The 27436-nt window shown below is 43.3% G+C and overlaps 9 protein-coding genes across 9 annotated transcripts; 3 read left to right on the top strand and 6 right to left on the bottom strand.

Moving 5' to 3' along the window:
* Nucleotides 1-704: 704 nt before the first annotated feature.
* On the top strand, nucleotides 705-2946 carry BDB00DRAFT_935361 (uncharacterized protein; the record flags this gene model as incomplete). The annotated part of the gene is made up of 2 exons (XM_053129188.1): nucleotides 705-1443; nucleotides 1549-2946. The coding sequence occupies 2 exons, from the start codon at nucleotides 705-707 to the stop codon at nucleotides 2859-2861; spliced, it is 2052 nt and encodes a 683-aa protein (XP_052984878.1). The 3' UTR covers nucleotides 2862-2946.
* Nucleotides 2947-3923: 977 nt separating this feature from the next.
* On the bottom strand, nucleotides 3924-7064 carry BDB00DRAFT_392768 (uncharacterized protein). The gene is made up of 5 exons (XM_053117213.1): nucleotides 6257-7064; nucleotides 5548-6161; nucleotides 5322-5433; nucleotides 4735-5207; nucleotides 3924-4662 (listed from the first exon to the last, which is right to left on the bottom strand). The coding sequence occupies exons 1-5, from the start codon at nucleotides 6867-6869 to the stop codon at nucleotides 4033-4035; spliced, it is 2442 nt and encodes an 813-aa protein (XP_052984877.1). The 5' UTR covers nucleotides 6870-7064; the 3' UTR covers nucleotides 3924-4032.
* A 301-nt stretch (nucleotides 7065-7365) lies between these two features.
* BDB00DRAFT_798670 (uncharacterized protein) lies at nucleotides 7366-8584 on the bottom strand. Its single transcript, XM_053121636.1, has 3 exons — nucleotides 8408-8584; nucleotides 7650-8186; nucleotides 7366-7557 (listed from the first exon to the last, which is right to left on the bottom strand). Exons 1-3 carry the CDS (start codon nucleotides 8505-8507, stop codon nucleotides 7442-7444), a joined length of 753 nt encoding a protein of 250 aa, XP_052984876.1. The 5' UTR covers nucleotides 8508-8584; the 3' UTR covers nucleotides 7366-7441.
* BDB00DRAFT_798669 (uncharacterized protein) lies at nucleotides 8585-8975 on the top strand. The gene has a single exon (XM_053121635.1). It carries the CDS (start codon nucleotides 8779-8781, stop codon nucleotides 8944-8946), a length of 168 nt encoding a protein of 55 aa, XP_052984875.1. The 5' UTR covers nucleotides 8585-8778; the 3' UTR covers nucleotides 8947-8975.
* A 1644-nt stretch (nucleotides 8976-10619) lies between these two features.
* Nucleotides 10620-11194, bottom strand: BDB00DRAFT_867240 (uncharacterized protein; the record flags this gene model as incomplete). The annotated part of the gene is made up of 2 exons (XM_053126323.1): nucleotides 10620-10968; nucleotides 11067-11194. The coding sequence occupies 2 exons, from the start codon at nucleotides 11192-11194 to the stop codon at nucleotides 10620-10622; spliced, it is 477 nt and encodes a 158-aa protein (XP_052984874.1).
* A 3601-nt stretch (nucleotides 11195-14795) lies between these two features.
* Nucleotides 14796-15607, bottom strand: BDB00DRAFT_392723 (uncharacterized protein). Its single transcript, XM_053117212.1, has one exon. It carries the CDS (start codon nucleotides 15482-15484, stop codon nucleotides 14930-14932), a length of 555 nt encoding a protein of 184 aa, XP_052984873.1. The 5' UTR covers nucleotides 15485-15607; the 3' UTR covers nucleotides 14796-14929.
* A 3564-nt stretch (nucleotides 15608-19171) lies between these two features.
* Nucleotides 19172-21418, bottom strand: BDB00DRAFT_798664 (uncharacterized protein). The gene is made up of 2 exons (XM_053121634.1): nucleotides 20984-21418; nucleotides 19172-20896 (listed from the first exon to the last, which is right to left on the bottom strand). The coding sequence occupies exons 1-2, from the start codon at nucleotides 21309-21311 to the stop codon at nucleotides 19326-19328; spliced, it is 1899 nt and encodes a 632-aa protein (XP_052984872.1). The 5' UTR covers nucleotides 21312-21418; the 3' UTR covers nucleotides 19172-19325.
* Nucleotides 21419-22688: 1270 nt separating this feature from the next.
* Nucleotides 22689-24846, top strand: BDB00DRAFT_867236 (armadillo-type protein; the record flags this gene model as incomplete). Its single annotated transcript, XM_053126322.1, has 5 exons — nucleotides 22689-22901; nucleotides 23037-23225; nucleotides 23376-23522; nucleotides 23608-23796; nucleotides 23890-24846. The coding sequence occupies 5 exons, from the start codon at nucleotides 22689-22691 to the stop codon at nucleotides 24844-24846; spliced, it is 1695 nt and encodes a 564-aa protein (XP_052984871.1).
* A 902-nt stretch (nucleotides 24847-25748) lies between these two features.
* Nucleotides 25749-26357, bottom strand: BDB00DRAFT_725067 (iron transporter biosynthesis regulating transcription factor; the record flags this gene model as incomplete). Its single annotated transcript, XM_053118230.1, has 4 exons — nucleotides 25749-25817; nucleotides 25965-26054; nucleotides 26141-26180; nucleotides 26236-26357. Coding segments are annotated over 4 exons (321 nt in total), but the record flags the coding sequence as incomplete, so codon positions are not given.
* Between the last annotated feature and the right edge of the window lie 1079 nt (nucleotides 26358-27436).

The following is a 27436-nucleotide window of genomic DNA, read 5'->3' as shown; positions in this document are numbered from 1 at the left end:
AAGATTAGCGGGCTTATTACTACATAGAAAAGGATCTATAGTGTACCATATACTACATACAAAGTCTAGAATAGATGCATGGCATGTATGGTACCAAAACTACCGTTCTGTATGCTTACAGGACTATGTATGCAACGGAACCAATCCCAGATCTAGTATACACGTACAACTCTCCTCCATTCCCTCCCGTTCTGATTCTCTTCGCTACTACTCCAACATCGCTATTTTTGTTAGTTCAACTCGCCATATGTAAGCTCTTCGGCTCTACTAATAACTACTATGTACCATATACACAAATAATAATGCTTTTGCATTCATATACACACAAGCGCGCTAATTAGCAACAGTCAAACAGGTTATCTTGACATTCACTTCCTTCGTACAATAACATGCTTATCAAGTTCTCGAATTGTATAGACCATCCAGAACTGGCATACTTTTCAAAGAACAGCACAAAAACAACAGTGTCATGAGACCCATAACAATTCAGTACATCGCTAAAAAAGTTAAAAAGATACTCGATTTTAAGTCATGCATTAGTGATTTTGTTGAGGACCTTACATTGACAAAAATGCGCGCGCGTTTGCATATAAAAAGGGCACGGGGGCTAAATGATCGAAAAGGGTAGTAGCAAAAAACTTTCTACTACTTCTTTCCACTCGTTATTTCCTTGATATCAGACAACAGTCGCAAACCAAAAAATCATGGGCCCCTTTCCGCTCTTTCGCTTTCTATCCAGACTTCCTCGGCAACACCAGGAAGGAAAACAAGAACAGCAGCAGCGACACCGAAAATCCAAGAAACGATCCTATTTTGTTTCGCTCACAAAGCAAATGAAAACAATTCCGGAAGAAGAAGAGCTAGAGGACAGTGCCGTTATAATTGACAACGATGGTCAGCAGCAACAGCAAGATTGCCCGACATCGTCAAGCAACTACGACAACCACGGTGACAACGATGGCAACAAAGGCGGCGGCGCCAGCGACGGAAATCCCAAGGATGGTGAAGTTGAACAAGATCAAGCCGATGCCTGGTTTACTCCTCCCAGTAGCACCATAGAAACAACAGCAACAACAACAACAACTGGCCCTCTTCTTGCCAGTTATGGCAATGTTCTAAGTTTACCCGCTGCTGTCCTCATGGCGGTGTTCCTGAAGTTGTCACTACAGGATCGTTTCCAATGCTCCATCGTCTGCAAGAAATGGCGCGACGAAGTATCCTTGGCGATAATGCATCCTATAATCACCAATCATGGTGGTGCGTGTCTATTGAACAACGTGCTGCAAAAGTTCCCTGGCGGATGGCAAAGTCAAGCCCATCGTATACGCGCGCTTCATTGCACATACGATAACGCTGACTCCGGCCGGTTTGAAAAAGCCGAGGTGGACATGTATCTCGTACTCGAAGAACTAGCAAAGTTCAGATGCGACAGACTGAAAGAAGGTATATACTTACAGTCTTTATCCATTATATCGTAAAAAAAGCAGCCTGAGCGCGACAACATATCGAATGACAACAACATAAACTCTGTCTCTTCGTATAATGTAGCTAAAATGACAATTCATGATATCCCGGACTTTTGGCTAAAGCATGCAATGCGCTTCATGACGGAGCATTTGGTCGATCTTACTGTGGTGTTTCATTCTAAAGTGCGTGCGGATTTGTTGGCCTGGACTAGGCACATTCTGATTCTGTATCCCGCTCTCCAATGCCTCACCGTGCATCAGACCCCATGGGTGACTCCAGAAGCACAAAATGGAGGTGCTTTTCGACACCTGCGCCCGTTTTTTGATACAGCAAATCGCGACACCTTTGATCATGACACCCGCGGCTTCCATCATTTCTCCCTCAAGTACCTAGTGATATCTGGCAAGCGCTACTATGACGGTGATAATGTGCAAAGTTCAGTGGCTTTGGTTCAGCTGCTACGATGTGTCCCAAACTTGCGTCATCTCGGCTACGCGACACAAGACTTTCGCGATCCACAAAATAGCATGCTTTCTGCCCTGTATTTTAATTTGATCTCTGCCTGTCCTGATCTTGTGTCGCTCGATATTGACGTAATATCCCGGGATCCAGGAGTCTTTCCCGACGATGGGAACAGCCCTGATTGTGTTATTACGGAATATACTCGTCCGATCGAGTTTGTGCAAAAAAAGTTGGACAACTGTCCTGTTCATGCTGTTCGAGCTGGGAGGCACTGGCTACAGTTTTTGCGGATTCAAGAAAGCAATGAACCGGACCACTACATTCCCAATGTGAAGGATATCATATCCAAGCATCACAACACGCTTACCGTCATGGACCTGGCCAATCTGTTGCCTCCTGTGATCCAGCAAATGGCCACCATAGACTTTAACTGTCTTCGAGAGTTGACTTGCCGAGGCATACGGTTCTATACCCTCAGGGTTAGAACGATCAGAAAGACTACAAGAACAACGGTGACTGACGAGACGAAGGTTTCACACGCTGATGAAGATGTCGAACTTGCTTCTGGCATTACTCCCGTCGACTGGCAGCAGCAGCACCGCGGCGAGCTATCTCAGGCATTGGAAGAGCAACGACAAATCATGTGGTTGCGACAGCAACAACTATTTGAAGATGACGATCTAAATGGACCAGAAGTACAAGTCATTGACGACCGTCGCGTGTCTTCGTTCTTGATGCGAGCGCCTCAACTTGAACGTGTCGAACTCTATCATGTATTGGCCGATGAAGAGTTCTTTTTGGACTTGATCGAACTGGAAAACTTGCAAACTCTCGCTGTGGTCAATTCGCTTGGTGAGAACATAAGACAAGCCATCCAGACCGTCAAGGAAAGCTCGTTTATTGAAGTGATTTGGAATAATGGGGACGATTAGGGAGCGGCTGTAATTGCAGTAGCAGTAATGTCATACCGCCTCTCACATCTCATTTTTTAGTACAAAACTTTTTTTTTCTGTAATGACTTTTCTTACTTTACTTGCAATATAATCAATCCGTTGTTTGTTGTGATTTCGTGTGTTGAAATGCTGTAACATCAGCATCAGTTGTATATAACAATGACTCAACCCATCATGACATCCAGCAAGAAGTACAGTAAGGCGGTATACAGCGAAAAGATTACGTGAAAATAGAAATCATTGCATTAATAGTTACTCTGTATGTAACATTGAATAGACAGTTTATTACTTCTCCTTTTCCTTTCTCTTTTTCCTAGTATAATCATCACCACTCGAGGTTTCCATTTGAAAATCTCGTTTCTGGCTGTTTAACTCGTATGCATATAGTGGTAGGAGAGATACATACGCCACTATTTTTTCATATACGGAGAATTCTTCATACGCTCGCTTGTGAATCACGAAAGCACAAGATTACGTACATTATATAGCGAGAGAGGACATCACCGCAGGTATCCGAGCATAATATGGTACTTCACGGCTAGCAAGCTCATCGACCCGTGAGGTGTATCTTTACATAAAAGTGTCTTATAGATTTGACGTTTAAGTAGACGTGTTCAAGGGGTTGATAATTTCCATGACATGCTGTTACTTGCCCAAGGCCACTGAGTGTTGACTTTACGATTTTCCACACCAAGACGCTGTATATCAAAGATTGTTGACGCCCCTTTGAAATAATCTTTATCGACTCCTGACACCGCGTGTATGTACTATGTTTATGTGAGCAGTGCTAAAACGGCGACGCTGTCCTTGCAAGTATGTATAAGTCCCAAGGGTGACCCAGTGTTTGTTAAAGAGCATGCATTGCAGCAGGCAAAAGGAATTGTTGATATAGTGGAAGGCGCCAAAATCATGCACAGACACATTCAAACATAGTACATCTGTGTCATAAGCTGAGTAATATTAAGGCAGGGAAGAAATCCAAACTTTTTTCTTCGCAGAAGCAAACGATCAAACGTACTATATAAATTTATTCGCAATACAGTGAAGGACAGAGATGGTGTTGATAGGTGAAAGAGCGCGAGAAAATATGACTGAACATGGCTAGAAAGCGGAAGGAGGAGAGAGGGAGAAAAAGGCTCAAGAAATAGACCTAGTGGCGTCGTCGCTGATTATGATGCTGTTGATAGCGATGGTGGTGGGTGTTGTTATTGTTGCTGCCATTGTTGAGTGGCATACCGGACCATGGAGGAAGCATTTGATGAGGTGACAAAAGATAAACACCCATCATGGACTGCTGTTGGTGCTGCTGCGGCTGTTGTTGACTCATGGATGATGCTGGAACGAACATACCTGGCTGTTGACCATCTGCGGACACACCATAACCTGTAGTGGCTGTGGATGAACCTGGCATGAACGGGCCCCGGTTGTTATAAGGTACTTGATATACGAGCAGCGGGAAGTTTTGTTGGCCGGCCGTCATGCTCATAGGTGCTGCAGCCGCCATGTGGTGTTGTTGAGGACTGACTTTATTGCCGTCGAAGGCGGGTACGGCATATGAGAATTGTCGTTGTTGCTGCGTGAAGTCATTCAAAGAGGAAGTCGCACCAGCAGCCATAGGCGCAGCATGCATTGGATCCATCATCATGTATTCTTTTCCCCGTTCAAGTCCTCCAGCAATATGGTTTGGTAAGCCATGGTCACCGCCCATGATTGGAGATGCTCGGGTGTGATCAAATGATGTTGTGGTGGCAATGCTGTCGTTGTTGTCTTCTACACTTGGCTACATATGAGGAAAAGTAGAGGAGGATGAGAGACTGCCGCTATGTAAAGATAGAATTGAGAATTAACTCACCGCTTGTCTATCATCAGACACTGTTCGAAATGTAAGGTTGGCAGGCTTCAATTCAGCAAGTCGTTCTATGGCCTCCGGAAATACAGACTCCTTGGACTTTTGCAAAAAGTCATGACGTTCAGCGCGAGTCCAATGGCCAAACACAGCCGCTGCTGAATATGTTCTTGCACGACCACACGATTCACTTTCCGGTGTTGGTACAGTGTCTGTGATATTGTGTGACACGAGGGATCCAGACTCACTGGCTTCGATCATTTCCGGAAGGGGTTCGAGAACTTCTTCTGGATGATAGTCCTGCGGTTCCTGCTGCCGTTGTTTGTTGGTGTCAATGTCACAGGCAGGCTGCTGTGGTGGTTCTTGTACCTCCCCTCCTCCTTTTTGTTCTTTGACCGGTTCATTACCAACACCATCATCAGCACCAGTGGAAGGCGACAAATCAGCCGATGCTTCGGTTGTGCTTTTGGTGGTAGCGTCTGCAACGAATGATGATTCCCTTTTAGATACACCAGACTCGATCTGCACTGACGTCTCATTTTCTTCATTGGTTCCGTCAGTGCGCACATTATCATGATTACATTTCCTCTTACTTTTTTCCGATGGTTTGGTATCCTCCTCCTTCTCCAGGGCAGCAGCAGCAGCAGTAGCGCCACCTTCCTTTTCTTGCACTTCGTCCTCAGGAATCACAGGTACCGTGTCGTCCTTTTGTCCTGATGCTTTCTCATCAACATCATCAACGATCTCATCCTTGGTCTGCTTGCCCTTCCTTTTTTTTTTCTTCTTGATTGAGCTATCTTCGCCAGCTACGGACGATACCTTCTGTTCCGTTTTCTTTTTCGTCGGTTTTGCTGGACTACTGCTGGTGGTAGTGGCAGTATCGTCGTTGGTTTGTTGTCCTAATGCAGGCCACAGCTCAACATTGATTGGCGACACCGAGTGTTCCCCGGTTGAACCATTCGCAGACGTTTTATCTCGTCTTTTGCTGCTGATGTGCTCATCGCGATGTTGTCTGTGGTCATTACGATCGTTGCGATTATTTTGGCCGCGTCTATCGCGACTGTCGCGACCTTGATAGTCTCCTCGTTGTTGGCGGTGTAGGCGTAAGGGTTCACGATCCGTATGTCGCATGTCATCAAATAGTGAGGGATCCAAGTTCCTTTCAGCGGCGTACTTGTCGATGGCAGCATTCATGCGTTTCTCGCTGCTTGATTGGAGACGTGTTGCATAGGCATTCCACGCTGATGCATTGCTGTCACTTGTAGACGCACGTTCGGCCGGCTTGCTCTCCTTCAAGTTCCCAACATAGTCGTTCCACCTCTGATCATCTTCGTCGCTGCCCTCTTTTTCATGAGGCTTGTCGGTGGGTGGCTGTGGCGAAGCTTTGACATCCTTCTTATTTGCTGATGGAGTTGAGGACGTTGCAGGCTCGTCTGATATTAAATATGAGGAAACGAACGAAAGGAGTCAGTTATTAGTTTCTACATAATCTCTCGCACACAAACACAATCGTTTCCGCCGTTCTTACCTTTTCCACCGGTCTCAGACAATGGCTCCTCTGGCTTTTGCTTCTCAGCATCGTTAGTAGTGGAGATTTTGTCTGTGGTAGTCTTGTTACCATCAACTGGAGATTTGTTTTCGGACTTGGGCGCTGTATCAGTTGTTGCTACTGCATTGGCATCTAGGGCAGGTTTCTTTTCTTCCGGTTTAGCAGCGTCCGTTGACGACTTTGGCGACTTGCTTTCACACATGGCAGCAAGTGCTTCGGCTTTCTTGCGAGCACGTTCTCGGATAGCTGCAAACTCTGCTTCCTCCTCATCACGACGTTTCTTTGCTCGTTCAGCAGCGCTGAGCATTACCTCGCGTTGTGCAGCAGTAAGTTCCGTGGGACGACTCGATGGCGAACCTTCAACGACAGCTGGCAACGACACAGGCGGCATTTGTTGATGCTGTTGCGGTGGTGATTGTGATTGTTCAGCTACTACTGATTGTGGTATTTCATCGCGCGATGAAGAGCGATCGGAACGTGCTGATAATTCGGACATGCGTCGAGGGCGTTGCAAAACTGTGGGCTGAAAGTTTGATTTCCGGTCATGGCTCGGACGACGGTTGCCAAATCGACCTCTGCCTCGTTCGCCCATATCGCCCCGACGGTTGCCACCGCCATTAGCTCCACCAATGCCACCGCCGCTACCCCAGGCATTGCGGTCTGCTGATGCACGTCGTTCTTGGTTGTTGGTTCGCGAGTACCCGTTCCAATCGTGATTACCTCCCCATGTACTGTTGCTGTCCCGGCGTGCATAGCCGCCCTTGTTGTGGTAACCAGAGGTGGGTGCTGTATGAATCGATGAGGTGGGATGAGTGGGAGGAGGAGGATTAGCGTCGTCTGTGATTGGGTGGATTTGTGGAGGATAGCTGCGATCATAATCCTCTGTGAAGCGGTCAGATGGAAGCACGGTTTCAATTTCGGAAGTATCCGCCGGTGAATCGTCGTTTTCCAAGTCTTGACGTACGATCTATCATAAGAATACAAAGTAAGAACACAAACAATCAACCGTCATCCTAGTAGAGTGTGCTTAATCCCACCTCGTCCCAATCCAAATGTTCGGTTTCTCCTATAGTGATTTTCTCGTCAATAGCAGGTTTGATTTCACTCTGCTTTATCACAGATAATAAACAGTCAGTAGCCTGCGCTTGCATTCTTATGACATCCTCAATTTAACGGATTACACACGGGGAAATTGGACAAGTGTACACGTACCTGCTGTTGCTGTTGCTGTTTATCAGATTTTGGACTTTTATCCGCACCAGTGGTAGTTGTCGCAGTACCTTTATTTATTACGCCACAATATAAAAAAATCAGGATCACACACACACATTTTTTTGCATGACAAGAATTAAAAAAAGACCACTTGACTTACTTTCCGGTGTAGCAGTCTCAGCAGCTGTGGGAAATTTGGCCGACAATGTTGGCGTTGAGGTTGTGGATACAGCAGCCCAAACACGTGAGGCTGTACCTTGGTACGGAGGACTGCCTGGAGAAGAAGAAGTCGAGGAGGTGGCAGGGGCGTGTGTGGAAGATGACGATTGTGGCGGTGACAAAGATGACTTGTGGACGGCGGGTGGTGATAGTGATTGTAATTCAGGACTGCTTGTTGTTTGCCACTCTGGCTTTTCGCTGGCAGCGTTATTGTGATCCCACTTTTGCGGTGTCGAGAATGGTGACATGGAAGGCGAAGTTCCCCATCCACCACCACTTGTTCCACCTGTATGATTATTACCGGACGTCGATGATGTGCTGTTGTTCGTTCCTGGTGCTCCGCCTCCACCTCCAGAAGAGGCTGACCAGTCGCCACCGGCTGCGTTTTCTCGACGTAAGCTGGGAAGGTTGATAGGACGTGGTGCTGATACTTTACTCATCAATACGCGGGAACGGTTGTGGTGACCACCTCGACCGCCTTTAGCTTAATAGATCAATATCGCATTCGTAATCATAAGCACACATAAACACACTCTCTCCTCTTTTTCTCTCCTTTCACTCAAATTAGCTCCTTTTGATCCAAAGAGCGATCATGGGGGAAGCTAAGACAAATCAAGTCATGCAAGCACACACACAGACACACACCCAGTACAACAAAAGAAAAAGCATGAAAATAAAGGATAGTGTGTGGAAACGTACCATTAGGGGAATGATTAGAGCCGGGAGACATTGAGGATCCGGGAAACTTTTTATGTGATTGAAATCGACCGGAGACTGTAGGTGGGGTTTCTCCAGACATTGTTGGACTGGACTGTACTTTATTGAATCAAAGTTGCTTTGACACGACACAAAAGAGTAAGCGTGGAGGTTAAAAAAAGATATGAGTTTTTTTTTTAAACTCTTTAACAGCGCTGCTGCATGACTTGAACTTTTTTGAGCAGTCCGATTTCTTGCGCACACATACTCTCATTGAGCCAAAAGAAAGTAGAAAGCGTGGTTGCATTGATGTATAGATTAACTACTAACTCTTTAAATAAACCTAAGATAGGCTACACGGGCAATGGTTTTAAATGATAAAATGGATAGTGCAGATAATGATGTTTGCTTTTTTTTTTACCTATGTACGAGATATCATACAATCGATCATCATACGAGAAGAACATGTTTTCGATCACCAGACCTATTTATTTCCGCATTTCGTAACGATAACAGCCGACTTTAAAACGTGCATCGTTTGATCAAGAAGTGCTGCCTTTTTCATTTACGGCACATAATGACTGATTTTTGTATATGACTAACTATAAAATACGAACACACAAATTGAAAGTAAGCCACGGTATTACTGAGAGAAGCAACCTGAGGCAACCAAGATCAGACTAATTGCGAACCTACTCGCTCACACATCATAGAGTAAAGAAACCACTTGGTACATCTCTTGAGTAGTGCTTCAATATGTACAAATGTCCTCTCCAGAAACAAACCTCAACGAGCGTATACTACTGCCATACTTTTTGTATAAGCCATCTAAAGGTATTTAACCATCATGATATATTTATTTACAGGCTTTAAGATATTGACAGTGTAGTGACATTAACCAAATTTAAATCATAAGTTTTGGACTGAAGATTCATATACACATGTTGTCCAATTATGATACTACCGTGGTCAAATAAAATGAAGTACATGTCGTTATTAAATACGCTATACTTTTCTTTAAGCCACATGACAGAAAGACGATCATTAATAATAGAAGTCTTTACTTTTCAACTATTGCTTTCTTTTGTCCCTTGTGTCGCTTAGAGTGTTCATTGACAACACGAGAATCCGCTGACGCACTCACTATATATTGCTTGTGAATTGAACTGGCCGTGGCTTCTCGTAGATATGATGGAAGAGAGCCAGCAGCACCATTGTAAGATCCGACCACACCCTCATGATTGTCATCATCTAGTCGCAGGTTTTCTTCACTGATTGATTGTATGCTGTCATTTTTATAACTGGCTACCAATCCAGATTATATAAGAACGGTACGGCCACTGGCCTATGTATAGCTATCACTTTCGTGTATGTCAGGGTAACGGCACGCGTTCGATAGAGATGATGATCGAGCAACAAAGCTGGGAAAGTGGAGTTGATATAATCGTAATATGAGCCTTTTTGTCAGGTAGTATACCTCCTACATATATTAATAAGTTACAATGTCGACCCAAATTATTGCTCGGTATCTCGCTCAAAAAAAAATAATATTCAGGCAACCCGCGCTTCTTTATACCCCACGCTTTTCGTACAACCCTTGGGTTTTCTAAGTTTCTTCATCAAATCTGGTCTCACCACTTAATGATTTCTCCGTATTCTAAGCTGCAAATATCACTAAATCTTCCAGGCCTGGGATATCCAAAGTTTATGTGCTAAATAGTCCTTGCCCCTTGACAAGTTATTTGACGTATTAGGATGTCTGTCTTTGCACAACTGCTTACTGCTGCGGTGTACTCGGGTATTTCAAAAATTTTATTTATGATCTTTTTATATATAATGAGCGTTGTAATATATGATGTAGGAAAGCAAGCCGTTTGAAGTCGAAGCGAAGCAGAGGAGAGGCTTAAGGGCTTAAGACTAAAGGTGCGTAGTCCCAGAAGACTTGGATGGTATATATCATAGCACTGTGTAAGTGTTATTTATCCCGTATTCATAAAAGCAAAGCGCATAAAAGGTCTCAATATAGGGAGTGCGAGAAAGGCTTTATTTCATACCATCTGAGGTTGGTGTTGCTACCATGCACAATTTCTTAGAGGGTGGTACAGTAGTACATAATCAGTAGAGCGATTAGAGAATCCGTGTATCGTACATAGAACAGTTGGAGATCGCATAGATTTCCAAGAGTATTGTTCCGCGCGGGAAGAGCTTATAGAAGCTATGTGACAGTATATGCTTTCGATACACTCAAGCAAAAATTTGGTGGTCCTGCCTGCCGCATTATCCAAGTACGCAGATGTGCCACTTTGGCGTCCTCATCGTCGGCGTCTGATGTTTTTAAAAGATTGCCCATGACTATGTATGATGATATCAGTAAAATGGTGCGAACTACTCTATCTTTGCATTTGCCACAGTCATGTTGGCTTTCAGCAGTGATGTCAATGCGTTGCCCGCCATCGGCGACACTCTCGATACTGGAAGAGCCCATCTTACTTGCCCAGTTCAGCAGGAACTTGCGCATGGTGATACCGAAACGTGTTGCAAATCTATTCGTGATGCCGTCCAGTCTACAGAAGTGGTGTTCTTTCGAGGATAACAACTGCCAGATTGAATTTACTGGCTTGAATGACCAGAAATTTATATCTGGTGTGGAATCGCTACCAACCTGCTGTTTGACACCAATCGATTCACCTGAGCAGAGAGAAGGCGTCCACCTAGGAGGACGAGATGGAACACCTGCAGATTGAGGAGCACGGAGGGACAACGACGGAGGCGAGGCAGCTCAACAAGCATAGAGGCCTGCTCCACAAGAAGCAGTTATCCAAACGTAACAAGCCTTTGAAGCCCAGTCAAAGCAAACGAAGAGGGATGAATTACATCGACGACTGATACTAAATCTCCAGTGAAAGTAGATGAAAAAATATATGGTAAAGCATGTACATAAAGTTCAATGCGTTGCAGCTCTAGCAAGTTAGACAACCTTAAAATACACAAAAATTTACATAAGTTGTGTGCAGCACCATAACAGTGAGTCCACTTGTTTCAAAAACAGCATTTCTGTTGTATGCAACATGGCCAATAACACATATTCTTTGATCCGTCATTAATGTTACTGTTATTTCCCCCATTCAGACACATCTTGGTGTCACATGAATTACCTACGCTCAGGAAGAAGTTGTCACTAATAGGATCACGTAATTCCATTATCCACTTAGACGGATCGACCTTGCACTTACGCATCCTATAATACTTAATCTTGAATGGATGATTAATAATACCCACTCATTTGTTTAATTTACACGCTGTGATAGCTGCCAAGGATAAGCCATCTTTTATAAGTACAGTACTGAAAACGTATGTTATCATAATGAGCCAGTATTGATTCCTTTCGGGACTCGTTGACTTATTCTGTCACAGTAATTGATATTACGATTTCCTTCCCTTGCCACCATCTTTATTAGCTCTTTGTGGGGGTCATTCTGAATAAAAACCTAGGTGTTTGTACGTTGACGACGAACGTGAATAGTGCTTATGTATGTTTCTATTTTTGACAAGGATGTTATATGTATGTTATTGAGATCGCATCCAAGTAGATAGTGCTTTGGGCTTCAACAATTGGTACAGTGGACCCCCGAATTTTTCTATATTTTGCAACATCATGTGGATGGTATTCATATAAAGATGTATGAATATTTTTAATACAATTTGCGAATTTGAGGTGTATATCTACGTTTATGACCATGTATGCCTATTGTTATGCTCTAAAAAAAGAGGTTAAGGTGCTCTGTGTCCCATTTATTTGCTGTCGGCGCAAGTGGTCTCTCACTTGTCTAAGCCTTTCTTTGAGGGAGCCTTCCTCTAAAAAGCAGATAAGACTGATCTCAAGTAGTGAATGGTGTTGTTTCAGAAGTGAGTTTGCTGGCTTCTCGCGGCTGTCATTCGTTTTTTCTTTATTTATCGGAGCAAGTAATTGATAAGATCGGATCTCAAGAGAAACTAGGGAAGTCATTATATGTTTATCAAAATCTTAAACAAGTAGAGCTGTGTGTCAGGTAATTGTAGAAAATATATATTCCATATAATATAAAGCAAAAAAGCATGTGGCAGTATGGATTTAGAAACAGTACTGTACAGTAGTGAGAAAGTTTCAGCTAAATTTTAAAAGTTTATCCGGAAGATTGCTGCCGCTACCCTTCCCCCGATGAAATTCAAACCCGCTTTATTTTCAAGAGTGCTCAGGAATGGCAGCCTTGAAAAAAGCGGGGGTCCACTGTACCAGTTAGCGTTTACAGTATGTTGTCCCATTACTTTCTAATATGACGTTCCTTATGAATTAAAACTGCATTGCTGCTACTGATATATCGTCGTTTAAAGCATGTTCCATGTATGGTTGAAGGTGTTGTGTGTTGTGTGTTGTGTGTGATGCGTGTAAATTCTGTTGCTATGTGGATATTGATGGCCAATGTACACCACAATGTACAGCAATTGCTGGTGTGAGAATGTTATCACTTTGTAATATGTATATGTATTTTCATAGTTGTGATGCCTTTTCATACTTAAAAGTGCGTGAAACTTTTCAGATAGTTTATACAAACGTATTGCAGTATGCCCTCGTTATGCCTTGGATGTTTAATTTATTAAAACCTTTCTAATATTTCAGTACATAAGCAAAAGCTGTTTCTAGCGTTGTTGCTGCATTACCAAACCAAAATGTGAATGCTACATACCATTGATCTGTTCATATTCGATAGAAGAAAAGTTATAGCAAGTCTTGCTTGGTTTAAAAATAGGAGAACCTAAGGATCCATGATTGATTTATAGCCACTTAAAACTCTTCTTAGCGTACAATAATATCGTTTATCAGGTAATTTAAAAAGTACACATTTATTGAGAGTGGTATCAATGACAAGCATGTGCTGTGTGGAGGGTTACAATAAAATAAAAAAGAGAAGGGAGGTGTTGTGAATAATGATTTACAGCCATAAATGGTTATACAGAAGAAGATTATGAAATGGAGAGATCCTTTAGGCCTTCTAGAACTTCTTGTTCTATCCGCCATGCCTTTTTCTCGTGCTCCATCCACTCATAGCTCGTTATTTGCTCGAATTTGGTTGCATGTGGCGATAAACGCGCAAAAGACCACTGCATTGCATGTTTATCCAGTCTTCGAAGCAGTAGTTCAATAGCCCAGTCCACGTCTAAAGGTCGCTCCGCTTTGTTGTAGTTGATGTAAAACTTTGCCAGCCGCTTCGTTTTCGATTGTTGCTGTTGGGAGTCCTCTGCACTGTTACTGTCATTCTTGGTGTTAGTGTCATTGCCTTCTTCCCTTTCCATCGCGTTGATAAACTCATCCAATCCCGCCAGCGAAATATTCGGACATGCCACAATCTCTAAGACACGCAACGATGCGAGCTCTTGCGCGTTCCCTAGCATGCCAAAGATAGTGTCCGTCAATGCATCCATGCAATTGATTTTGAGCTCGACCAGAAAAGTATTGCCGTTAATAAAATCGGTCAATCCAGTCGATGTTAAGCTGCGGCAACGGCTTAAGCACAGTGTTTCCAGGTACGTGTAGGTTTTGAGTGCCTTGAGGACAGCATCTGTCACTGAATTGATCCCTTTGAATTCGGCATAGAAAAGCTCAGGTGTATGTCGTAAGAATATACACAGATTCAGCGCTATACGTTCGTACTGTGGTTGCTCTTGTACATCGGTGAGGTAAAGCATGTTGAGCGCTGGGAACGAATACAGTGACAAGTTGTGCAGCATGGATGGACCAAGGAACCAGTACCCATTGATGTCGAGGCATTCGAGCGTTTTGCTGCATTTCTTGATAAAATTGTCCTTGCTGTCGTCGCTGAGTGTTTTGGCATATGGATACCATGCATTTGACTGGTCGTCAATGACAAGTTCTCGAAGTAGTACTACATTATCGCGATCGCCTTCAGAAGTATCTGACGAAGACGACGATGTTGTTGTTGTTGTTGTAGCTGTTACAGCAGAAGATGAAAAAGTAAGTGAAGCGGGTATAGGACCACGTGTGCGTGAATCATTTATGCTGTTGATGAGGTTGAGGCAGTCAAGGTTCGGGCAACATTGCGACAATTTCGCAAAGATGAGTTCAGGGTCTTCATCCTTGTCTGGACGTACGCTTAATCGACGCAGTTTTGGCAGTGACTGTAGCAGTGATTCCAATTTATACCCGTACCACGATCGATTACTTATATTGATGGCGAGATCCACAAGGTTTTGATGTGGCATATCCAAATACGGGTATCCATCCCAAAGATCGTGGTGGAGTGTTGTAGAATAGTGCAGCGAGACAAGATTCGGGCATTGCTGTAGTATAGAATCCGGAAGTATTAAGTGCTTGAACTCCCAGGTTTTGTATTCGTATTTGAGCACCAAACTAGTGATTGTACTACTGATGGTGTTCAGAAACGCAGGTAGCGACGCGTTCAGCACCGCAGTTCGAATGGTCACTGATAAACGAAAGGATATCGTTTTTTAAGCAGCTATATAACACATTCACCAGCTTATCATGCTTTTACGACAAGGAACACACGATAGAATAAGAGAGAAAAGCACACACTGCTCTGCATTACCTTTTTCGATATGGTCCCATTTATGTTCCATAGCAAAGCCGAATATTTCGGACAAACGTTCACCGACCGCTCTGCGGACCTTTATTTCACGCACAAACGTGTTCCTGATATATTGGCGTTGACAGTACGTTTGTAAGTGAGCCGTTGCACTGCGGTTGTCGTCAAAAACAAGACAACGCCAAAGACTTGGTCGACGTAAAGCCAATTCATGCCAGCTTCTACAAACAATGCTGGCTAGGACGCAATCGCGCAACGAAAGGTGTTCAAACACCTTGAGTTGAATTTCAGCTGGTAATGTGTCAAATGAGTTGTTCTTTTCGCTGCACTGCGGCTCCACCACTTGTTGCTGCTCGTTGTTGTTGTCATTGTGAAGGATATTTTTAACGGCGTTATTGCTGCCGTTGCTGGCTTTTAGCGGAAACTGATTCGCGACATTCTGAAGTCGAACGAGTGAATCTGTTGCCGTCGTGGACTGCATTTCGAAAAATAATTTGTTTAGAACGAGGGAGAAACAGTAGAATATCAAAGAAAAGAAGATGTCAAAAGGTCTCTCACTGCGTATAATATGCTGGATACTACAACACCGCGCGCTGTCCCAAGTAAGTTGGAGCTCCTATGTTTCCACTTTTTTATGCAGCCAATGGATTATGCCGCGGTTAGACCGCACAGCAATGCTTTGTGCAACAATAAAACGAGACTATTTATCACGTATGTGAGACATCATTGCTCTCTCCTTGTAGAAAAGTAAATATAGTCTCGTATAGAATATATTGTTTCAAACACCTATTTATCTTCTGCTGCTTTATAGTGCTTGTAAGCTCGGATATAGCAGTCGCTATTGTTCGTGATAATGAATAGGAAGCAACAACAATACAATTTGAGAAACTCCGTCCAATGAGGTGGTTACCTGACAACGGGCGATCCTGCTGCGCGAGACAAACTTGGCACCACCCGCCTCCTTCTTTTCACCTGCAAGACATGACTGTCTAGTAAATGGAAAGGAAAGTAAAAATAATGCATAAAAAAAAGACTTTAATGGGAGAATCACGCAATATAGACTGATGACTCGCTTGGGGATGTTACTACGATGGATCTTCCCTGCCTTTTTATTAAGATCTTTGATTATCATATCACTGTAAAAAGCGATAAATGATATTAACCAGACGTTAGACAAGATAGTAATAGCAGGTAATCTTTGGCTTGATTATATACATACAGTAATCACCGTGGGATGTCGAAACACAGGTTGACGCTCTACGTGAATATATAAGAAAAATTCAGCTACGTATCATCGATGTATTCTTATTCTCTCCGTCATTTTTATCCCCTCATTCCAATACACACTAATACAACATCATTTACATAGTAATATGGCCGGTATTATGGTAGTATATCGGGGGGGGGGTTCAAATCAACAACTTGATGTAGAAAGCCAACCTCGGATTGCCGGATTAGTGAACTCATTGATCCATTATCGATGATTCACCAAGAACATCCGAATGGTCGGCTTTTAGAGCTCCATGAGCGAGACAGCCTTTGATTTGAAAGAAGAGACGATATTGGACTCTATCATATTGAGCCTTCCGGATTCTAGACTGTGTCTGAACAGATTATATTGTTTTGGATCAGCAGGTGAAAAACGAACCACACAGCATCCTTTGCACAGATTTGCCAGCATCTTTAAAATTCTGGAAAGCACACGCTATCACTGGGTTCGATTCATCTCGATCGTAAAGATGCTTACAGCAGTTTGATTACTTATTCGTTTATAATCAGAATAAGGGTTTTGGAATCATTGCATTGCACAAAAAAAACATACTCGATTCACGTGAGATACCATGTATTAGGATCCGCTTAATTCATCTCTCTAGGCTCGATGAAGCTCGTCACCAACGACGAGTGCCAAAAGAAATAGGAATGATTACATACAGTAATGTGTTACAGTGCAGACTATGAGAGCTCAGTTTACTCGCAGTGGGTCACATTGTGCCTCAGCAAAGCCCTTCAACGCAGAACAACCGTTTGTCCCCTTCTTAACTGGCTAGCCATGTTTAGAGCGATGTCAAATGAAGAGACCCAAAGATTACAATCGAATGCCTACAATAATTGTTGCTCGATTATTTTGACGGCAAGAGGGGAATTAGTTATGCCTTCAATTATTCTACCTAATTTGGATAGAAATAACTACTGGATTGTGTTGGAAATCACTGGACGGATGCTTCTCTGCTCAATATTGTTTGCAGCAGAGTCGGAAAGCAGAGAGGATAACCACAAAATCACGCAATATACCGCAAAGCAGTCTATGTTTGCAAACTTATTGTACTGAACAGATGGTCATGCCTAAACGATAAGGAAGATTCTTTACGCAGACGGCATGATTTTGCGACTGCCCTTAATGGAACGAAGCTAGTTCTTGATAGGTAGATAATTCGGAAATGAAGTCCCTACCAGTATACGCCGAAGCCTATGAGCACGAAAGCAGACTTGACAATGCCCTCAAGGATGCCAAGACCATGTCCAAGACTTATCCCGAGCACTTGCCTAAGGTCGTTTGTGTTGCAAGCATTTTTATTATAATGAGAATACCTCAAAGAAGCTGTCGAAATTTGCGATGCTTTAATGGGTTTCTTTCATGGAACCTCAGAAGCTGGATGCGTGTTAAATGCTCTCCGAGCAACATTCTGGCAGAAACTACAACTCGGGTGGGGCTTATTTAGAAACTATCTTTGGAAGTCTCGTGCTTATACTAAGCGAGCACGACGTTCTCAGGTCTGTTAACGTATCTAAAAATATGCGTCGACGTGTATATGATTATCTATCGGTTACTACATCGAATCTTCATTAGAAAGTCGGACATTGTCACCTTGAAGAGTTCTAACGAGGATTAGTAACTTTATACCAGCCCATCGATCTGGTCAGCAATCACGTTATAAATTTGGAAATTCCATACGCTTAGTGGAACAAGAAATTGCAACTGATGCTACGAGATACCATAAAGCGCGTGCATTTAAATAAACTTCGCTCGGTCATCGCTGATAAGTAGTGATGGTACTTTCCATTGACTCCCACTTTTCGAAATTTGCAGATGAACACAGCTTTTCAGTGGACGAATTGTTACTGAACTTGTGTGTGCATCTCAAAAGAAACCATTGTGTAACTTTTAAGGTGTCATATTTTCGTTTAAGGAACTCACTTTTAGATTGACCTGCCCTTACACAGACGGGCAAAACGAACACGATGAAAGTACTTCTCTCAATCAGTTTTCTAATACTGCCCAAACCTGAAAAAGGCTGATTCAAGCCGAGCATTGTTATCCACTAAGATATGATGGTGTGCAAGTGTTATACTCGTTGACGAATCTACGCATATGTAGACATCATACGTAATCCATTCTGAGTGACGACTTCAAGCGTATTTTTCATACTACACCTCAACTACAAATGATCTCCATCACTGGATGCGACGATACAAAATTTTTGTGTGTGCTTATCGTATACGGAAGTAATCAGCAGCTTTCAGGGTATCCAGTTAATATCGTACATCTATCACGTTGACCATAGCTATTCGGCTTACACCAGAGCCTTAAGCGTTGATGATATCGTCGCTGTCACCGCTTGCACACTTTTACCGGTGCTCAACAGGTTCGAAAGCACAGAGGGCCTCTGGATCCGAGATCATGAATGTGGTAACGACTTTGATGATCGGAAAGCTTCTACACCGTTTCGTTCGACATATTTTTAACTTGTTAAAGTACCCTGCATGTAAGAAACAAGAAGCATATTTGTAAGCGAGATTCGGCAATGACTTGTGATACTTTATGCTTTGCACGACCTACGTAGTAAACCATGTAAAACGCCTTGCAATTGCCACATACCTTCACTGCACTATGTGTGGCATTGAATTAACGACGTATTTTACAGCTGTCGTCTACTCTTAGCGGTTTATCTTGTAGTTATTTCTACGTAGCGAGTTTATATTACTGTGATCTCATAAGTAGTTGTAGTACTGTATGTAATATCGGTGCTCAAATAGCTATATACTGTAGCTCAGCAATGGATTTCCGAATGGTTGGCTGTCGTCATACTGTAAATATCCATCGACAAACATGTAGAGTGCTGCTACATGATTGTCATCGCCGCGATATCAAAGTGCATGTGTATTCTAAGCAACAGGGAGGTTTTTTGAAATTTTACTTTTGAATAACTTTCGTGATGAATAATTACAAGAAGCCAAAGTATGTACATGGACTTTTAATAGTACAGGACTGCTAACAACGTGTACTCTTATCAATACTAGAAGAACAGAAATATAGTACCATACTACAACATAGACTCTTCTACCATTAATGGATTGGTTCTATGAATCCTAACTTTCGAATTAGCAACCGCGCTGGATAGTTCTGCATTGTCGATACGATTACAGTCAACGACGCTGATTCGACAAAGAGACGACGACGGTGACGCTGCATGACCATCAACAAGTTTCTGAATACCTTTTACTGTTATGTGGTGAAGCGCTTTCAAAACGATAGATTCTACTGGAGCAACCGTATCGAGCTTTGCAAGCGCATCATCCGTCAAACTTTTCACATGCTCAAATTCGATCCGCTTCAGTAAAGGACTGTCAAGTTTACCATGGTTTAACGAAGCATTGCGACAGGTTTGTGACAACTTTTCGAAAAAAGTATATATGCCTGCAGCCGTAATATTGTTGATCTCTTTGAGCACTAGCGTGTGTAAGGTCGGAATATCAGCCAAATGGACAAGTGTTGTATCCGTCAATGCTCCACACTCTTCTAAGGTCAACGACTTGTCCGTCGAAAGCATGCTGCAGGAAGAGTAGCCACTCGATAATGTCCGTTTGCAATTCACCAGAAAAGTACCCATGTCCTGTTCCTGCAGCTCTTGACATCCTACCAGATGCAGCTTGCGAAGTCGTCGCGTCAAGCACAACACTAAGTGCTGGAGACATTCTGTGTTTGCGTTGGATAACTTGATGTCCTCCAACCAAGCGCATTGACGAATGACAGAAGACAAAATCGTGGCATCGACGGGAGCATCACAGTGGAATCGTCGTAACGTATTGGTATAATTGTTGATGTCTGGGAAATACATGGCAGCGAAGTTCGGCATTTCTTGGTGCTGTTGTAAACCACCATCGTCTCGTCGACTTGTGAGCCCAAACTCCTTCAGCGTCGTGTTGTTGTGTGTGAGGAATCGCAAGATCTGGTCGCTTTCAAGGATTGGCCCCTGATTGACAATATTCAGAACCTGCATACCTCCTTTTGCCTTTTCTAGTACTCCTCCTCCTCCTACTGCTACTACACCATCTGCGTTCCCATCATCAACATCATATGCTTTGTTGCGTCGCCAGTTGTCTTCATCTGCATGGTTGTTCCTGCTCTTGTTGTTTTTCATAAGTTTCAATCGTTGTGTGGTATTGTAATATGTCAGCGTGGGCATGTTGTAGTTGAGATATGGGATATCAGGGCAGCAGTTGAAAATGGTATCCAGAATTTCCGGTTTGCAATAGCTGACATTGAGTCGTTGTAGATTGCGCGTTCTTTGGAGCAAGCAGGATAAATCGTTCGGATCTAACTGTTCGTCAACATGAATGTATGCATACTGAAGGTGGATGTGACGATTACTTGAGTTGCTATCCTTGCTAATGTTACGAACGATGTTAGTACTACTACTGCTACTAGATGTGTTGTAACCGTGGTATGTAAGGTGAGTCAAGTTGGGACAGTAATCCGTGACCATTTCCAGGGACAGTTTGCTGCTATCTAGATAGGACACAGCAAGCTGGTCCAAGAAACTGCCCACAGTGGCCAATGCTGGATAGATACTGTCTTTGAACAAGTGATCACTAGGGCATTCAATTTCAAGACCTAAATAACATACACGACACATGTCGAGCTTAGATACGTTTCACACATACACAGGAACTGAACCAAGACAAAGGAAGAATGACTAACCAAGAAACTTCAAGCTCTCAAACTTGCCTTTGATCAGCAAGTCGAACGCAGCCGTCAAATCAGCATCGCCATAGATGGTCATACTTGTTGCCATATTCGCCACTTGATATAACTCCTTGACACAACGTGCATCGGCTTCCCTCAATTCCAATTCTCGCCACAAACTTGGACTGCGCAAAAGTCGATAGCGCCAAAAGGAAGAAACATTCAAGCATTCCACCAGTTGTTCAGTTGGAAGAAATGAAAACACCGTCAAGACAATTTCGTACGGCAACACTGCGGTCATAGGGTCAGCGGAACGATCTCCAATCTTGTACTGGTAGGTCATCTTTTAAAGGCTTTTTCTTATCGTGGGGGTTTTAATGGAAAAGAGGATAACGAAGAAAAGAGGATAGAAAAGCGCAGCGGCTCTCTTTCGCTCTTTCTGGGTCGTGTGTTAGCACGTGAACAAAATAAGGTGAATATCCAAGGGGGGTGTACAGGTTCTGCATCCTGATATGTTTTGCAAGGCAAAAGGCAGAGCTGAAAGCAGAGCTGGCTATTGTGGACCGGTCGCGTGACTACGTCCGTAGTCATTTACAATACCTTACACTGGTGAGACTGTTATCTTCTAAACTACAGGTAAGGCAAATACATATGCTAATGCAAATATGCTGAACAACGAAGAACAGCTGTTATAATACCTGGTAGATATACTCTATATCATTTGCTGCTATGATAATCAAACATTTTTGGTTTTCAAAAAATAAAGGCCATACTATTAATACTAAACTATGTAAAAGTATAACAAAAGCTTCATCCAAGGAACTTTTTGAAATTTATGTTTGATTATCTATTTTAACTCTAGTTAGCTTTGAATAAAAAAAAATGAAGACAGCGTTTGTTGCTTGTTGCTTAGCAGTATATCAACGATGGTGTTTACTTTTATTGATGCAGGACAATATCTCATACACAGCAAGATACAAACAAGCATTTTATATGTAGACCAGCCTAAAAAACAAGGCTATTCTTTTAATAGCACAAGACAGTTATCAGTGGCTTTTTATGCTTAGAAAGAGAGCGCTATTACAAGGATAGTCAAAGCCCCTTTCATCCTATCCTTTCTGTTACTACAGTAAGCAACTCACAATTTATCATTTAGTATGGTGGATGATGATAATGATATTAAACCTGCTCATTAACCAGGGTCGAATATACGTATAAAAGGGGGTTAGCTGGTTTACTACAAGTGAATATTATAGGAGTTGTTGATTTATTACATATACAAGCGTAGGTGCATTGCGCGTATTTATCTGAAAAGATTGCTTCTCCGTGCTGCGGATGACCTAATCATCTTCGTGTTGAATGACAGCTACTACCTACTACTACGCTACCATGACCCCCACCATCTCCTTAACCTCTTAATACGCTTTTTTCCCGCTCAAAAAAGCTATCATTGACAGTTGAAAAGCCATGTCCCATACTTCATGCAAAGCTACATGTATAAAAGAGAGCAACTTGTAAAGAAACCAAAAATCTCTCAATATAATGAGAACCAAGACGCGTTGCGGAGTTCTTTTCCTTTTTCTTGTTTAAATCAAACTAGGCTGTTCTCTCTCTTTCCTTTTCTCTCTCTCTCTCTCTCTCTCTCTACCTCCCTCTCTGCGCCTTTTCCCGTTTTCGAGGGTTCTTTGTTTTCTCCAATCAACAACACATAAAAAGAACAATGGATCCAAACGCTTCAGAAGGACGTCGTAATGCGTACAAAGCCCGAAGTCATTTCAAACCAGAAGAAGTTCGACGTCGGCGTGAAACAGCGCAAGTGGAGATTCGCAAGCAGAAAAAGGAAGAGAATCTTGCCAAACGTCGTAACCTAAAGATCGAGAACCTAGAAGCTGACTCGGACGATGATGTCGATATTGGTGAATTGGATGTTTCTGTAAGTCTCCTAAAACTTGATTGATTCATTAAAACTGTTTAACAGATTTTGGGGCTCAACTCATTCAAAAACTCCTTTCCCTCCTCCTCGCCCCCCCACCCCCCACGCAACCCATTTGCTGCGTATTATCATTAGCTTTTAGAGATTTTGCCAGGTCTTGTACAAAACGTTTATTCGGCTAATGTGGAAGAACAATTGGGAGCAACGCAACAGTTCCGAAAGTTACTGTCAAGAGAAAAGAATCCACCTATTGAACAAGTGATTGCATGTGGTGTGGTGCCTCGGTTTGTCGAGTTTTTGCGTTCTGAGCATACAGTGTTGCAGGTAAAAGAAGACAAGATATTTTCATTGTTGTTTTCGTTTAAAAGAAAAAAGACGGGGACGTGGAGTTAGTGTTTCAGAGAAAAATCAACAACGAAGACTACCCATCATGAGTTTTCTTTATGCTAATAATACATGACGTTTGTTATGTAGTTTGAAGCAGCATGGGCACTGACCAACATTGCATCCGGATCGTCGCAACAGACTCAAATTGTTATTGAGGCAGGCGCTGTGATTTTTTTTATTGAGTTACTGGGTAGTAATGTTCAGGATGTCAAGGAGCAGGCAAGTATTATCTGTGTATAGGCTTTTATACTACTACTACTACTACTACTACTACTATACACTAGTGAAAAAACTAACTGAGCGATAATAATAATAATAGGCTGTTTGGGCTTTGGGTAACATTGCAGGTGACAGTCCACGCTGTCGTGATTATGTGCTGGAAAACGGGGCATTACCCGCTTTGATGCGTATCTTTCAAGAAGAAACCAAAATCTCCATGCTGCGCAACGCTACATGGACACTGTCCAACTTTTGTCGCGGCAAGAACCCACAACCTGACTGGAACTATGTAAGTCAAAGTAACGAAGGAAATGAAGAAGCTCAAAGCCTGAAAGGATCGGTTTGATTATATACATTGTACTTACATTAGCGCTTCATGTAGATTGCGCCAGCATTGGATGTTTTATCGCGATTGATTTACACGACAGATGAAGAAGTGCTTATTGACACATGCTGGGCCATTTCATACTTGTCTGACGGCGCCAATCATCGCATCCAAGCCGTGGTTGAGTCTGGTGTCTGCGGTCGTCTTGTCGAACTATTAGGCCACTCATCCACATCCGTGCAAACACCGGCATTACGATCCGTTGGCAACATTGTCACTGGTGACGACACACAGACGCAAGCCATTATCAACTGTGGCGCTATACAAGCCCTGATGCACTTGCTCGGCAGTCCCAAAGAAGCGATCCGCAAGGAAACTTGTTGGACAATTTCCAACATCTCAGCTGGCAACACACAGCAGATCCAAGCAATCATTGACGGCGGACTGATTCCCTTCTTGGTACAAATTCTAGCCATCGGTGACAACAAGACGCGTAAAGAGGCCTGTTGGGCCATTTGCAATGCCACCTCTGGAGGGCTTCAAGAGTTACCACAAATCAAATATTTGGTAGATGCAGGATGTATCAAACCTCTGTGCGATATTCTGATGGCCATGGATAACAAGATTACACTTGTTGCGTTGGATGGATTGGAGAATATTTTGCGTGCGGGTGAATCTGAGCGGATGCATTCGACAGACGGTCTGAACCCTTATGCACTCTTGATTGAAGAAAGCGGCGGTGTCGATCATATCCATGCTCTCCAATCGCATGACAATGACGAGATCTACAAAAAGGCATACAACATCATTGACAAGTTCTTTAGTGATGAAGATAATGAAGAGGATCCGACGGTCGCTGCTGCCGGTGCGGCCATGGTGTCCGAGATGGAGGGAAGTAATCAATTTGCGTTTCAGACAATGCAGATGCCACAAGGTGGATTTAACTTTGGTGGTGGTATGCAACAGCCAGACCAGCAACAACAACAACAACAACAGCAGCCACCATCGTCATAATAACAATCAAACACTTCTTCTTTCACCCGGCCCACCCTTCCCCCATCCCTCTTGTTTTTCTTCAAACCGACTTACCTCATAATTTACTTCATATCCTTCTATCTAGTAAAAGAAAACCATAACCCGACCTATTTCATATACATACTATTTTTCTACTTTTTGTTATGAGTTTTCAATTCTTCCCCACCCCACATCCCCTCCTGCCCCTCGCATCTCTTCTTCTACCTGACGCAATAACCATCTTTCCCTTGAACCCTCTCCTATATACTTGTACCTGCTTATACAGAAATAAACATTTACTACTACCTTAACCCTATCACACGTATTTAAACTGATGTATATAGTCACTGCCATGGACAGCTCCCCGGCTGAATTTGGGTTAGTAGTGTTACAGAAAAGCGCAGTAAATTTTAATTCAGTAAATAGTAAACAATGCAATCATGAAGTGTATATGTACAAATGACAATAAAAGAGAGAATAGATTGGGGGGGCGGGGATCTTAAAGGCTGGAGGGTCATATCTGATGGGATGTATGTATGTATGTACACGCATAAACAAGTAGCGTATAAACGTTGAGACTATGGGAGTTACGTGAACAAAGCAACTTCTGCTTTGGTTATCACGTCACGGAGCGAGTCTGTCAGTTCGATCAATTGAATCGTTTTGTTCGTACGTTGCAACAAGATCTCCCGACGTAAACATTGGAGTCTATTGATCACGACGTCAAACTCGGCAATACTGGCCTCCAGGTCGTCGTGCCCATTCTTATGGGCGATGTAATGTTGCTGCTTTTCGCTATTAGGATTGACGGTGCTGATAATAGTTGGGGTTTCTTCTGCTGCGGCGAGCAAAGAAGAATTGCTGGTGGTACTGCTCAAATCGATGTTTGGCAGTGGACCCGATCGTTTTCTCCGCTTGATCATGGTACGTTTCATGGTAATTGGACGATGCGCATTATGCAGCCTGTAATACTAAAGAACAAAATGGGGGGGGGGAGAAGTTGCTCTTGTTTATTATTATCCCCATCACTTGCTGTGTGTGTGTGTCAACGGCGCGCGCACAGAGGCACACCCGAGAGAGAGAGAAAAAAGATATTGTTTTCCCTTTGATTTACCTACCAAACCACAAGCGTTACAGATGATATTGCTCTCCAAATCGCGCCGCCACAATGGCGTAGTTCGTGTGCCGCAATTGGAGCATTGCAGCGGCTTATCCTGATGGTGCTGGTTGTAAGCTGGACAACCTGCACATGAAGCCGAGCCACCCGTGCCGTTGCAGTGGCCGTCGCCAGGACACGACCCTGTTTTGCTGTCGTCATGTCCTTGCTGCTGTTGCTCTTGCTCCATGAGTGTGCTGTCATTGCTTTCGTTCGAATGCTGTTGCAGTGACCAATCAGTGACAGGTCGAGGCGCGTTTCTAGCTTTCAAGAACAACCCACATGCATTGCAGATGGTGTCGCCATTGGGAGCACGACGCCAGAGGGGTGTTTTGGTTGTGCCGCAGTTACTGCACTGCGTTCTTGACACTTGCCGGTTCTGTTGTTGCTGTTGCTGCTGCTGCGGTTGCCGTTGTTGTTTTTGCCCAGGGCCGTCGTCTCCCATAATAGTTGTACACAAGTTTTCGTTGGTGTTGAGTGTCAAGCGGTTGAACAAGGAGCGGACACGAAAAATAACAAAAACAACGTGGCGTCGGATTGGTGCACGTACTACTAAATCAAGGTCTGTGTGTCATCCACCCCACTGTGTGTTGCTGCGCCGCGTAATACTGTAACGCACGTACCTCTGCGTATTACACATCCCAGAAACCGGTTGACTGCGGTTCATGGATTGTTCTTTTACTTTCTGGTTCTGTCGTGTACAAATGACTCTACGTTTCTTTCCGGTGTCTTGCGCCGGGAGAAAGAGCCCCTTTCGCAATCGGGTGATGAAGGAAACACGAATAAGCACGCGCTCCTATCACCCGCTGCTTGATCCTATCCGTTGCCGTTACAGCGCAGTGTACATGGCCTAACTTGTACTTTACCGCAGTTTTAAAAATAGCCACCACTTTTGTTTACTTTTTACATGCACGGATTAACGACAACTGCTGGTAATGATTTGTTGTGTTACTTGGTTGTTAAGGCAATATATACATGCAGTAACATTAAAAGTTAATTTGTAGTCATGGGGATATATTCTCTGCTGTTGTAGCTATGTAGAGCTGCCACGGCTAGAGTCGATGCTATGGAAGCAGTGCTGTCACACAGGGGAGAAGCTGTCATGAAGTGGGAGACGCGTAATAGAATTGACGGCGACGGCGACAAATGCGGTGCGTAAGTTTTTTTTCATGATTACGAAAAGCACGAAGCTATACACGTAATGATTATTAATTATAACAAGGATAAGAGCACCACAACGACGCATAAAGAACTCGACCAGAGGTCTCATCGTACGCAACAATCCTCGATACTGTATGCTACAGCCCAAAAGATTGCAATCCATATCCGTAGACTGCACCCCGCGTCCCTGCGCTTTACAGTGGTTGTCTGCTAGCATTCTTGTCAGAGCAATCATCCTTACTCAGGTGTTGCCTGAAAGAACGATGGACCAAA

This window comes from Zychaea mexicana, assembly GCF_025766255.1.
Source record: "Zychaea mexicana strain RSA 1403 chromosome Unknown BDB00scaffold_4, whole genome shotgun sequence".
Classification (NCBI taxonomy): Eukaryota; Fungi; Mucoromycota; class Mucoromycetes; order Mucorales; family Lichtheimiaceae; genus Zychaea; species Zychaea mexicana.
This window is presented reverse-complemented; position numbering and strand designations above follow the sequence as displayed.